The 15,632-nt window shown below is 34.9% G+C and overlaps 1 protein-coding gene across 15 annotated transcripts in view; it reads right to left on the bottom strand.

Annotated features, from left to right (window-relative positions):
* Positions 1-15,632, bottom strand: part of LOC105234143 (probable serine/threonine-protein kinase DDB_G0276461) — a 412,380-nt gene that overhangs the window by 237,943 nt on the left and 158,805 nt on the right. For 14 of the 15 annotated variants that reach the window (XR_007423251.1, XR_007423250.1, XR_007423248.1 and 11 more), the window contains 2 exons: positions 547-896; positions 347-466 (listed from right to left, as the gene is read on the bottom strand). Coding sequence is in view for 10 of the 15 variants with exons in the window: in XM_049460456.1 (XP_049316413.1) it covers positions 347-466; positions 547-896 (470 nt within the window). In the remaining 5 variants the exon portion in view is untranslated. Of the gene's footprint in view, positions 1-346; positions 467-546; positions 897-15,632 lie in introns of those variants that run through there. The other variant, XM_049460459.1, reaches the window with a different exon arrangement.

Here is a 15,632-nt window from a genome sequence, read left to right on the forward strand (position 1 = left end):
AATCGGTCGAACGAGTCCCGAGATATGTGATTTTACCTTAAAGTGAGCGAAGCCCCGGCTGCTATTAAGCCTTCTTACACCATCTCGAATGTAAATTCTTATGTGTTTGGTTTATTTAGTTCTTTATCTTATATTGATGCTTGGTTATGGCACTTTATAAGTTTTCTCTTAATGGCGGTTTGTTGGCATGGCAGTGGTCCGATTACGCCCATCTGTAATATCAACCGTCTTATGATGCTAAGAAACATGTGTACCACGTTTCATTAAGATATCTCAGTTTTTGCTCAAGTTACAGGTTGCATAAAAATTATGTCTTGTTTCCATTGCAATTTTAAAATTATATTACCCTCCTCCCATGTTGCGGGTAGTTGAATAATACGGTTCCCAGACATTGTAGGCAAACGGATCCCGATAGGTTGGTATTTCGTTTGTAATTTCTGCGGCTCGAGATTGTCTCTTGGAAAAACTGCAAATATGACACGAAAATTGTGTTATATATAATAAAGTTTATACGTACATATATATCTCTTTTACTGTCGTACTTACATCCACATCGCACGTAACTGTTCGCACGTTGGTTCTTGTGCACTCAATGGAAAAGTTTTTGGCACGACTATTTCACCACCGGTGTCTGTCGGACTCTCGAGGGCAGCGGCTGTAGATGAGGCCGCATTATTTGCAGTTGTTCCAAAGTCAGTGTTAGTAGCATCCTCCTCAAACACTCCAGATGAACTAGCAGCTACTTTTGTCGGCGTGCCATATTCTAGCGATCGTACATTTAGTGAAGATACTAATGGTCCATGACTGTATTTTATTGATTCAGCCTCAGCCCCGCACGATAGGTGGTTGAAATGAAAGATACTGGAGATGAAAAACAATAGCAATTGCCGCGACAGCTAGTAAATATAAAAAAGTACATTTAATAAGAATTTATATAAAATAGATTCAGCAGATATTGATATAAAGACTGATATTCATATTAGTACATATATTCGTATAATACTTTGGATCACTTATTCATTGGAGATAAAATAGTCAAGGCACATAAAGATTTGTATATAGTACATAGATTTAATAGATTGAAATTTACGGAATGTATTGCGAGATTCGTGGAGCACTACCCAAATTAGTGCAGATGACACCGCAACTTGCAGTGACCTGTTTCTAAGCCTGCAAGTTGCGTTCATTTCCTGGTAGGAAGGCCGATTAGTTTCTCGACCCTTTTTGTATCGACCATTTCAAGAAGTGGACCTTCAGCTATGTTCTACGTATCGAGTTTGGTTGAAACCCGTCAATACCCACGCCTAACTAGAGGGTAATAAAGCTAGAGAAAACAGCGCAACTTTATTGGCAAGTGCTGCTAACTACGGAGTCCGTCGGTTCTCTCAGCGAAAGCAAGGAGCCATAAGCTATGGGTTTGAAGACGGTACTCAGGATCCTCGCAATGGTAACTGGCCGGAAGGCCAGTCGTCGCAATTTTCGACGACTGGCCTTCCGGAACGTGGTGCATCTTCGACCAACTCTACACCAGAACGAAAAGGTTGAAACTATCGTTGTGCGGTGGAAATGGAAACTGTATCGGGTCCATAAACGGCACAAATTTTATTGGCGGCTTGAGATGCATTTTTGCCTTTATCGTAGTAGTACTGTAAAATATGCCGTGTTTTCTCTTTATTTTGCTCCATGTTTGCGACGCTATAACTCACGAACGACTTGAAAGAAACGACAATCAATCAAACACGTGTTAGCGCGTGAAATGAGCTTTCCAAAAAGGTATAGCATGACCCGATGCGACGAATAAAACTAGAACTACGCGCTTTCAGCGCAAACTAGCGAAAATGCCGCAAGACTTTTTTGACAACCCAATATTTCTGGGTTGATATGGCTATTACTGACATATATGTGTGTCAAATATCACATCAAAATATTAGTGTTTAGAATACGCTTAAAAACGTTTTTTCGGATGACAGTAGATTGAACCAGAACTTTCATCTCCACCACGGACCAACTGGCAATTATATTACGAAAGGCGAAATAGAGAGAGCTATACAATCAATGAAAAATTACAAAGCAACAGGTCTGGATGAGGTTCCAGCAGAAATTTTAAAGTTGGGTCAAACCACGTCAAGTGTTCCATGAAAATTGCAAAAAATCTCCGATTTTGAAAATTAGTAGTTCATTAGGAAGGAATCCAGGAGCATACCCCGTGATATAAATATTTCGTCAAAATTCTTTTTTTTTTGTTAAAGTTATTGAAGGTTGAAATTTAAAGCACAACAAAATTGTAAAATTATTTTCTCATAAACTACTGGAGATAAATTGATGAAATTTTGTGAAGTCAAAGAAAAACGTTCGTGCTATATTATAAATGTTTTTTAGGTTCTTTTGTTTAAGTAATAATATTTTACATAATTTTTTGTTAAACAATTGAAATTTTTTAAATATTCTTCTCCCTAAATAAATTGAAAAGTATGTGACACAACGCGGAAAATATTCACCTTTAATAATCAGCCAAAAAATTTTTGTTCATTCATACCATTCCAAAGATATTGAATTTTTTGTCCCGCTTCCGCTCTTAAAACGTATGGCACGTCAAGAGATAATCAAATCACAAAACCAAATCTTGCAAACTTTTTTAAATAAAAAATGTTAATGTGTTAACCAACATAAGCTGGAGCTTAATACATTTCTGGATGAAAATAATATTGATGTAATGCTATTGTCAGAAACTCATCTTACGAACAAAAACAATTTCTTTATACCGGGATTTAGGCTCTATGTTACAAACCACTAAGATGGAAAGGGACATGGAAGAACAGCAGTGTTGGTTAGAAAATGGTTATGCCACAGCGCAATTACAAGCTGTTAAGTAAAGGGTGATTTTTTAAGAGCTTGATAACTTTTTTTAAAAAAAAAACGCATAAAATTTGCAAAATCTCATCGGTTCTTTATTTGAAACGTTAGATTGGTTCATGACATTTACTTTTTGAAGATAATTTCATTTAAATGTTGACCGCGGCTGCGTCTTAGGTGGTCCATTCGGAAAGTCCAATTTTGGGCAACTTTTTCGAGCATTTCGGCCGGAATAGCCCGAATTTCTTCGGAAATGTTGTCTTCCAAAGCTGGAATAGTTGCTGGCTTATTTCTGTAGACTTTAGACTTGACGTAGCCCCACAAAAAATAGTCTAAAGGCGTTAAATCGCATGATCTTGGTGGCCAACTTACGGGTCCATTTCTTGAGATGAATTGTTGTCCGAAGTTTTCCCTCAAAATGGCCATAGAATCGCGAGCTGTGTGGCATGTAGCGCCATCTTGTTGAAACCACATGTCAACCAAGTTCAGTTCTTCCATTTTTGGCAACAAAAAGTTTGTTAGCATCGAACGATAGCGATCGCCATTCACCGTAACGTTGCGTCCAACAGCATCTTTGAAAAAATACGGTCCAATGATTCCACCAGCGTACAAACCACACCAAACAGTGCATTTTTCGGGATGCATGGGCAGTTCTTGAACGGCTTCTGGTTGCTCTTCACCCCAAATGCGGCAATTTTGCTTATTTACGTAGCCATTCAACCAGAAATGAGCCTCATCGCTGAACAAAATTTGTCGATAAAAAAGCGGATTTTCTGCCAACTTTTCTAGGGCCCATTCACTGAAAATTCGACGTTGTGGCAGATCGTGCGGCTTCAGTTCTTGCACGAGCTGTATTTTATACGGTTTTACACCAAGATCTTTGCGTAAAATCTTCCATGTGGTCGAATAACACAAACCCAATTGCTGCGAACGGCGACGAATCGACATTTCACGGTCTTCAGCCACACTCTCAGAAACAGACGCAATATTCTCTTCTGTACGCACTGTACGCATTCGTGTGGTTGGTTTAATGTCCAATAAAGTAAACTGAGTGCGAAACTTGGTCACAATCGCATTAATTGTTTGCTCACTTGGTCGATTATGTAGACCATAAATCGGACGTAAAGCGCGAAACACATTTCGAACCGAACACTGATTTTGGTAATAAAATTCAATGATTTGCAAGCGTTGCTCGTTAGTAAGTCTATTCATGATGAAATGTCAAAGCATACTGAGCATCTTTCTCTTTGACACCATGTCTGAAATCCCACGTGATCTGTCAAATACTAATGCATGAAAATCCTAACCTCAAAAAAATCACCCGTTAAAAGCTATTGCAGCACTGCGTCACTTATTCCTTACCTCGGGTGGGGGGCAATAAGTGATAGGCACTGTATTTTACTTGAAATATTTCCTTTTATTTTCTTTTACCCCTTACCACTGGTGGGGGGAATTAAAAGATATACATAAAAATAATATTTTCTAGCTGAGATTGTATTTCAAATCTGATTTTATTTTGATATTTTCCTTGCTTATTTACAAATTTTAAATAATAAATAAAATAACTAAATATATGTGTATGTGTGTTTGTTTGTATGTATTGCAGCATATTGTTTATTGCTGCTTGACATTAGAGATGAGCGATATTGCGATTTTTCGACATCTGTGATTTCAGTGATTGCAATTTTTAAATCACTGTGATTTTATATTGCTATTGCGATCGCAACTGAGTCGACGTTAAAACGGAGACCTTTTGTTGTTGTTGTTGTAGCGGCAGATTCTGCCGATTTGACAGTGTTTGGTCGAATAAAAGTCCTTCCAGTTACGTAAACCCGACTGTCGTAGGAATGACGGAACCTTTTGTCGTTATTGGCGGCAAATTCTCTTTTGGTTCCTGTAACTCGAGTCAAGTTTTTTCGCCTTTCTTTTCACTACATTTTCGCAAATGTTGGAGCGGTTCGGCTACCTGAAACTTAGAGCTTATTGCATAGTTCATTTGTATGTTGGTATGATCCGCTTTTAATATTTTCAACGAAAAACTAATGACGGGAGTTCCATAATCCATCAGAATGTTTTGAATACTCGCTAATAATATTTTCAAGACCAAATTAATAACGGGAGTTTCCTAATCTTTGGGAAAATATTAAAAACCCGTAATTTTTTTATTCCATATTTTTTTCTGAAATTAATTAATTACAATTCTTGTTTTAAATTAAATAATATTCGGTTAAACGAAATAATTATAAGAGCATCTTAATAAAAGAATAAATAAATATAAAAAAGTAAAAGTAAAAGTAAGTTCATATAATTTATTACTAAGCGTTATTAAAAACTTAATTTAAATATTCATGAATATTGCAACCATGAAAAGAGTTTCAATTTATACTCTAAGCTAATTTTTTAAATTCATCACAAAAGCTTTCAAATTTGGTTTTAACAATAAGTAAAATTAAAAATTTCATCTTCTACTTCAAACATCTGCCATACTTCACTTTTTTTCCTTGATAATTTTCCTGCCATTATTAAAAATTATAAGAACGTTATACTCAAAACTTCAAACCGCTATGACGAAAAATAGCATATACGCATGTACATAAATATACAACACTCTGAAGAAAGCTGCTACTTTTCTGCTATTAGCTATTGTGATCGCATGTACTGTACTATTATAAAATCACAGTTTCACAAATTTATTGTGAACTGCTATCGCAATCGCAATTCACTGTTTCGAACTGCGATCGCAATTAACAGGTTCGAACTGCGATCGCAATTCACAAGTTCGAACTGCTATCGCAATCGCAGTTCATAGAAGCGAACTGCTATTTATAAAATGTGATCGCAGTTGCGATTTTTCAATCACAGTGAAAAAATCACCGGTAGTGAAATATCGCTCATCACTACTTGACATGGGGTTATTTTCAAGTCACATCTGTAAATTTGTGACTTGTGTCCCCATGCATTTTTATTATTATTGGATGTGCATTACAAGTAAAGGGATTATGTATATATGTATATATATTAATATATAAATAGGTATTTATATTTAGTAGAATTTCGGCTTTGCTGATAAGTAAACATGTTCAATGATATTTGAACATATTGTCGAGGGAGAAATGATTATTTACAAGTAAGGAAGGGCTAAGTTCGGGTGTCACCGAACATTTTATACTCTCGCATGATAAAGTGGTAATCGAGATTTCATTATCCGTCATTTACATGTTTTTTTTATTTTGCTGTAAAATTAATTAGATTAATAGTTCCTGAGATATGGTTTTTGGTCCATAAGTGGGCGACGCCACGCCCATTTTCAATTTTCAAAAAAAGCCTGGGTGCAGCTTCCTTCTGCCATTTCTTCCGTAAAATTTAGTGTTTCTGACGTTTTTTGTTTGTCGGTTAACGCATTTTTTTACTGATTTTCAACTTAACCTTTATATGGGAGGTGGGCGTGGATATTATCCGATTTCCTCCATTTTTGAACTGTATATGGAAATACCAGAAGGAAACGAGTCTATAGAGTTTGGTTGACATAGCTATAGTAGTTTCCAAGATATATACAAAAAACTTAGTAGGGGGCGGGGCCACGCCCACTTTTCCAAAAAAAATACGTCTAAATATGCCCCTCCCTAATGCGATCCTTTGTGCCAAATTTCACTTTCCTTCTTATGGAGCCAAGAAATACGTGTACCAAGTTTCGTCATGATATCTCAATTTTTACTCAAGTTACAGCTTGCACGGAAGGACGGACAGACGGACTATACTCGTCACCCTAATCACTTTGTTATATATAACCCTATATATGACTCTTTTAGTTTTAGGACTTACAAACAACCGTTATGTGAACAAAACTATAATACTCTCCTTAGCAACTTTGTTGCGAGAGTATAAAAATTAGTGGACTGTATATGGATATGTATGTATACGAGTGTGATATTTCTTATCTTATTTTGTTTAATATAACTACATGTTCAATTTCGAACATTCTACCGGACGCCAAATGTGAGTGCTAGAAAGGTGGCAACAGCTTGCGATCCTGTCAAGGTCGTGAACTAATTGACGTTCACGATGACTATGCGCCTTCCTGTGTTGCTCGTAACTATTTGTTGATATTCGAGTCCTGTCCGCTTTTCTCCTTTTACATCGGACGACGGTATACCTTTGACTTTACGCATCTTTTTGTGTATCTTTGTACACTTTTCTGCACTGTCCGTCCTTCGGTGATTGTTGTACTTGTTTTGTCGGTGGACATCCCATCCTCGTTTTGGCTTTGGCTCCATCGTCAATGACTTTAATTTTCACGTCTTTACTTAGCTCTTCGTCAAGTAGATCAAAGTCCAGTGTTGAATTATCATTAATTTCATAATGTGTTTTTAGCTTCAATGCAATGGACACGGTCGGATATATTTTGGAAATTTGTGTATTGATGCCTTTAGAAGACTTATTAGTTCTTCCTTTTTGGTAAGATTACGCTGCTCTTTTTCGGCATTGCTATTTTACTTGTTAGTTTGTGCAAAACTTGAATTTCCTCTTCCTTCTCATAAGAGATAAGTGCCAAGGTGCCAATTCAGTTGGTCTTTCCGCAGTTTTTGAAGGTTTATGAAGTTCTTCAAGTGATTTTTCTTCAACTTCATTTTTTTGTTTTTTTGCCTTCCTCTATTACTTTTAATATTTGGAAGTGCTGGTCCAGGAATCCTTGAATGTCAGATAATTTCTGAATATCCCTGGTCTTTCTTACAAACTGCTCATATAATCTGGGTAGTTCCTTGTCTAGCTTCCGTACAATAACTCTAGCTATAAGAGAATCAGCCTCTTCTGTTTTAACGCCCAATGACTTTATTGCAATGAGGCATTCGTTTATAGTGTCTAGAAGCTGCCTTACACTGTCGGCGTTGTCACTATTAATAACTGGCTGATCCATTATTCTGTCCCACTGTGTCGTGAACAAAATCCGTTTGTTGTCGTACCTTTCTTTAAGGATACTCCACGCTGCTGTGTAATTATCGGCTGATATCTGCAAATGTTGAATCAGACGAGCAGCTTCACCTTTCAAGCAAAGGCGTGAACGAAGAATTTTTTCGTTGTTGTGTACCATGTCTTGGAAGACGTTGAAAAAATTAGCCCATTCTTTTATTTTCCCATAGAAATTTGGAATTTTCAATTTTTCCAATTCCAAATTATGACGAAATGCTATTTTTGGCTCTTCAATTTTTAAGCCATTTTTTAGACGAGGGAGCTCTTTATAATAATGTGCTACTATTTCGTCGTAAGCTTCCTCAATTTCCAAATTAAACTATTTTGAAAGATCGCTGCTGTACGCATTTTCTATGTTGTTAAACAGTGTTTTCAAACATGCGAATTGATCAGAGTTGACAACCACTTCGAAACTCAGGTCAGCCATTTGCTTCCGAAGGTTTTCAATTTTCCTTCTAAAAATAGCAAATTTCCTATCTGACGTAGTTTGCTGTTGTTCTAGTGTGTCAGTTTGATGTTTCTGTTTTCTTTCTGACAATGGAAATTAGACTTCTTCTTTAAGAGCTTGTTTGAGTTGTTAAATAATTTCTTCAATTTGCTCTGTCACGTTGTCATAAGAATTCGACTTAAAATATTCCTCTTCACCTATGCCATCAGCCATTAGTTTTTCGTGGTTGGCGTCAAAATCTTTTTGTATTTTAATAACATATTTATTTAACTGTTCAACTTTTGATTTTCTTATCGATTTGTCCGCTATATTATTGTATGTTTGCAGGACTTTCTCTGCTAAGTCAAGTTGGCTTTCAAGGATATTTCCTCTGTTGATTCCCATGTTGACAGCTTCTTTTTTTTAAATTGCAATATTGCGCTTTTATTCTTCAGAGGGATCGTTGGAGGTTATTGATTGGTCGCCTAGTTGACCTTGCTGTGCCTCGACTCACAGCAGTTGAGTATCTTTCTGAATCGCAATTAAAAGATTTTTGCGTACAGACTTTTGCTATTACGGCTTACGTATCCTGTTCCTTATTCTCAGTATAAGGCGTTATTATACTCAATTGTTGAGTTTATTGTCGCTTGAGCTCAAAATATCCGGTTCGAAGGACCAAAATGTTAAGTAAAAGTTAATACAGCGCTGCGTGACTTATTCTTTACCTCGGGTGGGGGGCAATAAGTAATAGGCATTGCTATTTTACTTGAAATATCTCCTTTTATAGTCTAAGAGCCAGTGAATGGCAGAGTGCATGTATTTTACCAAAGATGATATTTTGTTCGGTGACCCTTCTATACATACCTTACATGAAATAGGGAACAGCTAAGCCCAGCGAAGGTAGCTATGACGTCACCCAGGTAAGACAGGTACGTAAATCAGACCAAGTTCGCAAGTATTTTAACAAAGCTGGCGTTGGGTCACAGCAAATAATATGGTAAATATAACCAGAAAAATAAATAGCAGACGACGGTTGTAACCTCGTGGCAGACGTTTTTGAAAATTAAAAAAAAAAATCGAAAGTATTTTAACAAATCTGATTTTTATATATGTTATTTGTAATGGTATTATTAGTTTATTTTTCGGTTATAATACTCCGGCAGACGATAATATATATTGACAGTGTGATTATATGTACCTACTGTGATTACTTCAATTTCGATCATTTCTGTATGGAAATAAATATATTATGAAAAATATAAGAACAAAATTATATTTACTACTTTATAATAATGAATGGGGAAGATGGTCTGTTTATAAATCAATATAATAACTATTATAACAACATTCGCTTAATTGGTATTAATGAAAATATGTTTCGAGTTTTTACTGATATATTTTTATATATATTTTTATTCCATCGTATTATGATTCGTCAGTTTCGTCGTCGGAATCATTACTTTTGTCATAATGCTCATCATCTTGGTCATCTTCGTTGTCGTCTGGTAAATTATGTTTAAATGTTTCAACTGAACAATTTGAATATAAAATAGCATACAGTATAATAAAATTACCTGGTATATCTTGAATAAACCACTAACTAAACATGGTAGCTGGTCTCCCTCAAACCACTTGAACACGGATGATGTATCTTGGTGTTCCCAACCATATTTTAGTGGATTTGACATCGTCGGATTTTTCTGTGAAGAATTTTTCCAGATGCTGGAAATGTAATAAGCCCTCAAGAATTGTTGGTAAAGTTCAGCTTTACATGGAAGTATTGAACTAGTGTCGAAGTTTACAACTTTTTTATTAAAGTTTTCATTTAAGTCAGATGCTTTGTAGCTATTGACAAATATCTGAATACGACTATCATCAACGCCTGTGGTTTTCTTGGTGTTATATATACATGTGGCAAGTAAATTAACTCAGCGTTTCCTAAACTTTCAAACCCTTTTTGAAATTTAAACATTTTTTTTAAGAAGGTGACAGGTCTTTATTTACCTTTATTAAAAAAAGCAGGGTTAAAGTCTCACCCCGTGAAAGAGTGAAAACCAATCAAGCTCTTTGTCAATAATTCACCGTGCAGCTCGTAAATTTTAGTAATATCAATAAATCTTTCATGGTTTCCAGTCCCAATAAGCATCTAAATATGAGACAACAGATTTTTTAAGAGAACCATATTGCCAAGCATTATAATTAATATATTTGTATCAGAACGATATTAGACTCGTCCAGAATACTGCACACATGATAAATAATTTTACTATCGGCTTCCTCGTGTAAAGGACAGGGGTGATCATCAACAAAACTCGATTCAACAATTCCATGATTCACTTTGTAGGAATAACAGTCGCGAAAGTTTTTACCAGTTTTTGTTTCAACAAACCAATCGTAGTTGTCATACGCAATACCTGTTGACAGATTTTCAGTTTTTTATGACTTCCGCACACACTCCAGTTCGTGAAGTTTGAGTTAAAGTGGTTTCTGTTACTAATTCTTCAACAGCAACTAATACAATGGCCATACCGATTTATAATATCTGTAACTTTCCGACTGCTTGTCAAACTGTTCAATGCTATACCTAAGCAAATATGTTTTGACGTTTTGATATTACCATTATGTACCATATATACCATAACTTCAGACATAGAATTGACGTGCCGTTTAAAATTGTCACAACTCCGACGCTTACGACCATAACATCCTATAACAGAAACTACAAAATTAGAAACTGTTAGTGGTATCGAGCATTCACCTTGTATCAATCGTTTACTAGTTATGTCATCTGGTAATCTAGATTTATTTATGTTTATCATCTCATTACGCTAAATGAATGCTGCGGCTTGTAGAATATCTTGATCTTGTAAATGAGTAAATATTGTAAATGAGAAATAAATAGTAGTTATTCCTTTAAGTGCAACGACTTTTTTAATATTTGATTGCAAGATATGAATATGATCTTTAAATTTATTACGAACACTGGATGTTTCTTCGTTATTTAGCTCTCTGAATGAGTCATTATATTGTTTAAATAAATATGAAACGCAATAACATCGCCCACGTTTAATTACGTTCTCTTCTATTAGAGAACAGATTTCTTCAAAAACAATTTGATAATTTTCTTGGAAAGCATGCCACTTACATTACTATTTCTCTTACCGGTCAAATCTTGCATTGAAGTGTCAGCAATTGTCGAGTTGCTCGTAGATATTGATGGCTGCTCATTTAATACGAGTAAATACTCTGATGAAGTACTATGTATATTGAGTTACTGATGCAACGACATTGTCACTAACGTTAGACAGGTTATCTACAGTCGAATCTTGCACCAAAGTGTCTGTAATTTCACAATTATTCGCTGATGTTGATGGTTGCTAGTTTGATGAACATTCTGATCTAACACGTGTTTTAATTGCTGACAAAACGACATTTTTACTTGTTTCAAGAAATTTTCTCTTCAATGCTGTAAATGAACTGTAACATGCACTGTGATAACCTGATTCGTAAATATCACTAGGTATAACAGTATTTTGATATTTAAGTTCATGAAGGTATTTAAAAATATATCAATAAAAACTCGATACATATTTTCATTAATACCAATTAAGTGAATGTTGTTATAATAGTTATTATATTGATTTATGAACAAACCATCTTCCCCATTCATTATTATAAAGTAGTAAATATAATTTTGTTCTTATATTTTTCATAATATATTTATTTCCATGCAGAAATGATCGAAATTGAAGTAATCACAGTAGGTACCAGAGAGCTGCAACGATCACAATTTTTTCAATCATACCCGATCATTGACTCAGATTTGTTGTGATGGAAAACTTTGCTTCAACAAAAATGAATGATCGTAAGCGAGCGTGATCAAAGCGAACAATCAGTTTCAATCACTGTTGCTTGTTTCGTAATGATTTTTCTCGATCGAACGCCTTGTGTGAGCAGCAAAGAATGTTCGACAATGCTGCTTGCATTCCGATCGATCACAATCATACCGTTTGGTCATACCGGGAGGTTACTGCCAGCAGCGCAGTCGCTGAGCGTTCTTTTTCTTTAGCTGGAAGTATTATAACTGAAAAAAGAAATAGGCTCGGACCATGTTCAGTTGATAATTTATTGTCTTTAAATTTATTTTTTAAAAGTTTTAGCGATAAAGAAATCAAATTTATTACCTTCTTTTAATTTTAAATTTTTGTTGATCTCAATGAAGAAGTGATAAAAATTTGAAATTTGTGTTCCCTAATATTTTAAGCATAACCTTTGTTTATTAATTTTAAACATTAATTGAATTTTAGTTAAAAATGAAGAAATACATATATGCAGTAATGTTATGGTTAATTTTATGCATCGCAACTTGTTTCCGTTAAAACACACAAATATGTACATTAGGCATATAACTTTTTACAATTTTTGCAAATACGAAAAACGGCATACCATAGTCGAATAGAGAATAAAAAAGTATGAACTCCATTATTTTTTTTTTTTTGCGAAATTGCAAAAAAGTTTCCGCGCAAAACGAAATTACTTTTTTATCAGAACTGCTGAAAAAAACGAAAAAAGTTTTGTACACTGTACACGTTTTTCTTCATAATAATAGATATTTATTTAACTAATAATCTTCTAATTATTCCAAACGCCTTTTAATTGACCTAAGGGAAGTGCCCCACCCACCCCAAACTAATTTTTCTTCAGAAAATTCTGATTCAATATAATAATAACACAAAAAAACATGTTGACTTTTTTTAGAAATCCATTTTTGCGCGGAACGTTTTTGAACCGAAATCACATAAAAAAGTGATATTCATTACTTGTACAATATTTGCCACCACGTGGTGGTATGCCAAATTTTTCGTCAAAATTTGTTATATGCCTAATGTACATACAAATTATGCACATACATACATACATATTCGCAGGGCAATTCTCGATCTGATTGGTTCAATCACAATCAATTCAAACGCATAGTTGATCGATGCCTGAGTTTTCGTGCATCGTTGGACTTGATCGTCCTTTTCTGTACAATCATTTCCAATCATCATACCGGAACCAACCAATCAGTTTCAACCAGTAAACAGAGCAATCAAATCAACTGATCGAACTACTTCGTTTTGAGCACGAAAGTCGATCGAACAATTTTGTAGCGAACAGCTGTGCTGAGTTTGATCGTTTTGAGCGTGGCTGATCAAACCGGATCGATCATACTCAATGCAGGTCTCTGGTAGGTACATATCGCTCATTTGCTGCAAGACCGGCATAAGTCAAAAAAATCGATTCTCCAGAAAACGCGTTTAAAGTTTTCAACTTACTACAACCTTACACGGTGACTCCAACCTTACACCTCTTCTCAAGCGGAGCATATAAGAGGTATTCATATGAATTTTTCACTCAACATGAAGTATGATATAACGAACAATTCTGCAGCATTAACTCAAAAATCACGTTTTTTGAATTATGCCGGTCTTGCAGCAAATGAGCGATATAATCACACTGTCAATATATATTATCGTCTGTCGGGGTATTATAACCGGAGAAAACGTCTGCCGTTTGAAAAATAAACTAATAATACCATTAAAAATAACATATATAAAAATCAGATTTGTTAAAATACTTTCGAAAATTTGTTTTTTTTTAATTTTCGAAAACGTTTGCCACGAGGTTACAACCGAAAAAATTGTCTGCCATTTATTTTTCTGGTTATATTTACGATATTATTTGCTGTGACCAAACGCCAGCTTTGTTAAAATACTTGCGAACTTGGTCTGATTTACGTACCTGTCTTACCTGGAATGTCAAGAATCGATTCTTAATCAACTTCGACTACTGAAGATCGATTACAAAAAATCGATTATTTTACGAGAAAACTCGATTTTCGAGTAGAATGGGAATCGAGTTTACCATCCCCACTGGCAGCCATCGCGTGCACATATAATAACCTCCGCAATGCTTTTTTCCATATTATTTATATGGAAAACAGAAAATTTGAGTGAGACACCTCTTAATATTAATATTAAGAGCTCATCTTTTGAGTGACGTTGTTTTTCACATTTTCGAAAGTTTTGAGTCTGTTTTTCAGTTGAAAAAAAAGGTTGCCTCAGAATGACACACCCTAGTATGTATAGAAGGGTCACCAAACAAAATATCATCTTTGGTAAAATACATGCACTCTGCCATTCACTGGCTCTAAGACTATTATTTTCTTTTACCCCTTACCACTGGTGGGGGGAAGTAAAAGATATAAATAAAATAAGTTTTCTGGCTGAGATTGTATTTCAAATCTGATTTTATTTTGATATTTTCCTTGCTTACATACAAATTTCAAAACTATCTTAAATAACTAAATATATGTGTATGTGTGTATGTTTGTAAGTATGGCACCGTACTGTTTATTGCTGCTTGACATGGGGTTGTTTTCAAGTGTACAATTGAATACATGTGTGTGTGTGTTTAATGTTATCACATCTGTAAATTTATGACTTGTGTCCCCCTGCATTTTTATTATTATTGGATGTGCATTACATGTAAAGGCATTATGTATGTACATATATATTAATATATTAATATTGTATATAAATTGATATTTATATTTAGTAGAATTTCGGCTTTGCTGATAAGTAAGCATGTTCAATGATATTTGAACACAAGCTAAAACAATAACTATAAAAAAAATCGCTGCGGGGACTTCAACCTGACGGCCATATACTGCCCACCTCGGTTTAGAATTACAGACATCCAATTTAAAGACTTTTTTGGAACACTAGGCCATAGATTTCTAGCAGGTGGAGATTACAATGCAAAACACACATATTGGGGCTCACGACTAATTAATCAGAAAGGACGACAGCTGTATCACACTAATATAAATAGGCACAACAAACTTTAAATAATATCTCCTGATAAGCCGACATATTGGCTTTATGATCGTAAGAGAATACGAGATTTAATTGACTTTGTTGTAATCAAAAATATAGATAAATCGCACATAACAGCTGATAGTACATGTACTGATCTATCTTCTGATCACTCTCCTGTACTAATAACGTTATGTGAACAACCTATATTCGTTAATCCAAAAGTGGGTCTAACTTTTTATAAAACGAATTGGCTAAAATATTAAAAATAGTTAGTAGCCACATTAATATTGAGTACTAAATAAATACAGGAAGAGTTATTAACGAAAGCATAAGAGAAGTCAATGATACAATAACCAGCGCAGCTGTCTTAGCAACTCCAAACAAAAGCTGTAAGCCGCTTGGTTTCATAAAAATCTCTTAAAGAAATAGAAATGCTTGCAAATGAAAAAAGGCGTGCAAGACGCGAATGGCAGATAAATCGTTCTCTTTCCACTCAGCTTCAATTGAAAGCTGCAGTACGT

This window comes from Bactrocera dorsalis, chromosome 6, assembly GCF_023373825.1.
Source record: "Bactrocera dorsalis isolate Fly_Bdor chromosome 6, ASM2337382v1, whole genome shotgun sequence".
Classification (NCBI taxonomy): Eukaryota; Metazoa; Arthropoda; class Insecta; order Diptera; family Tephritidae; genus Bactrocera; species Bactrocera dorsalis.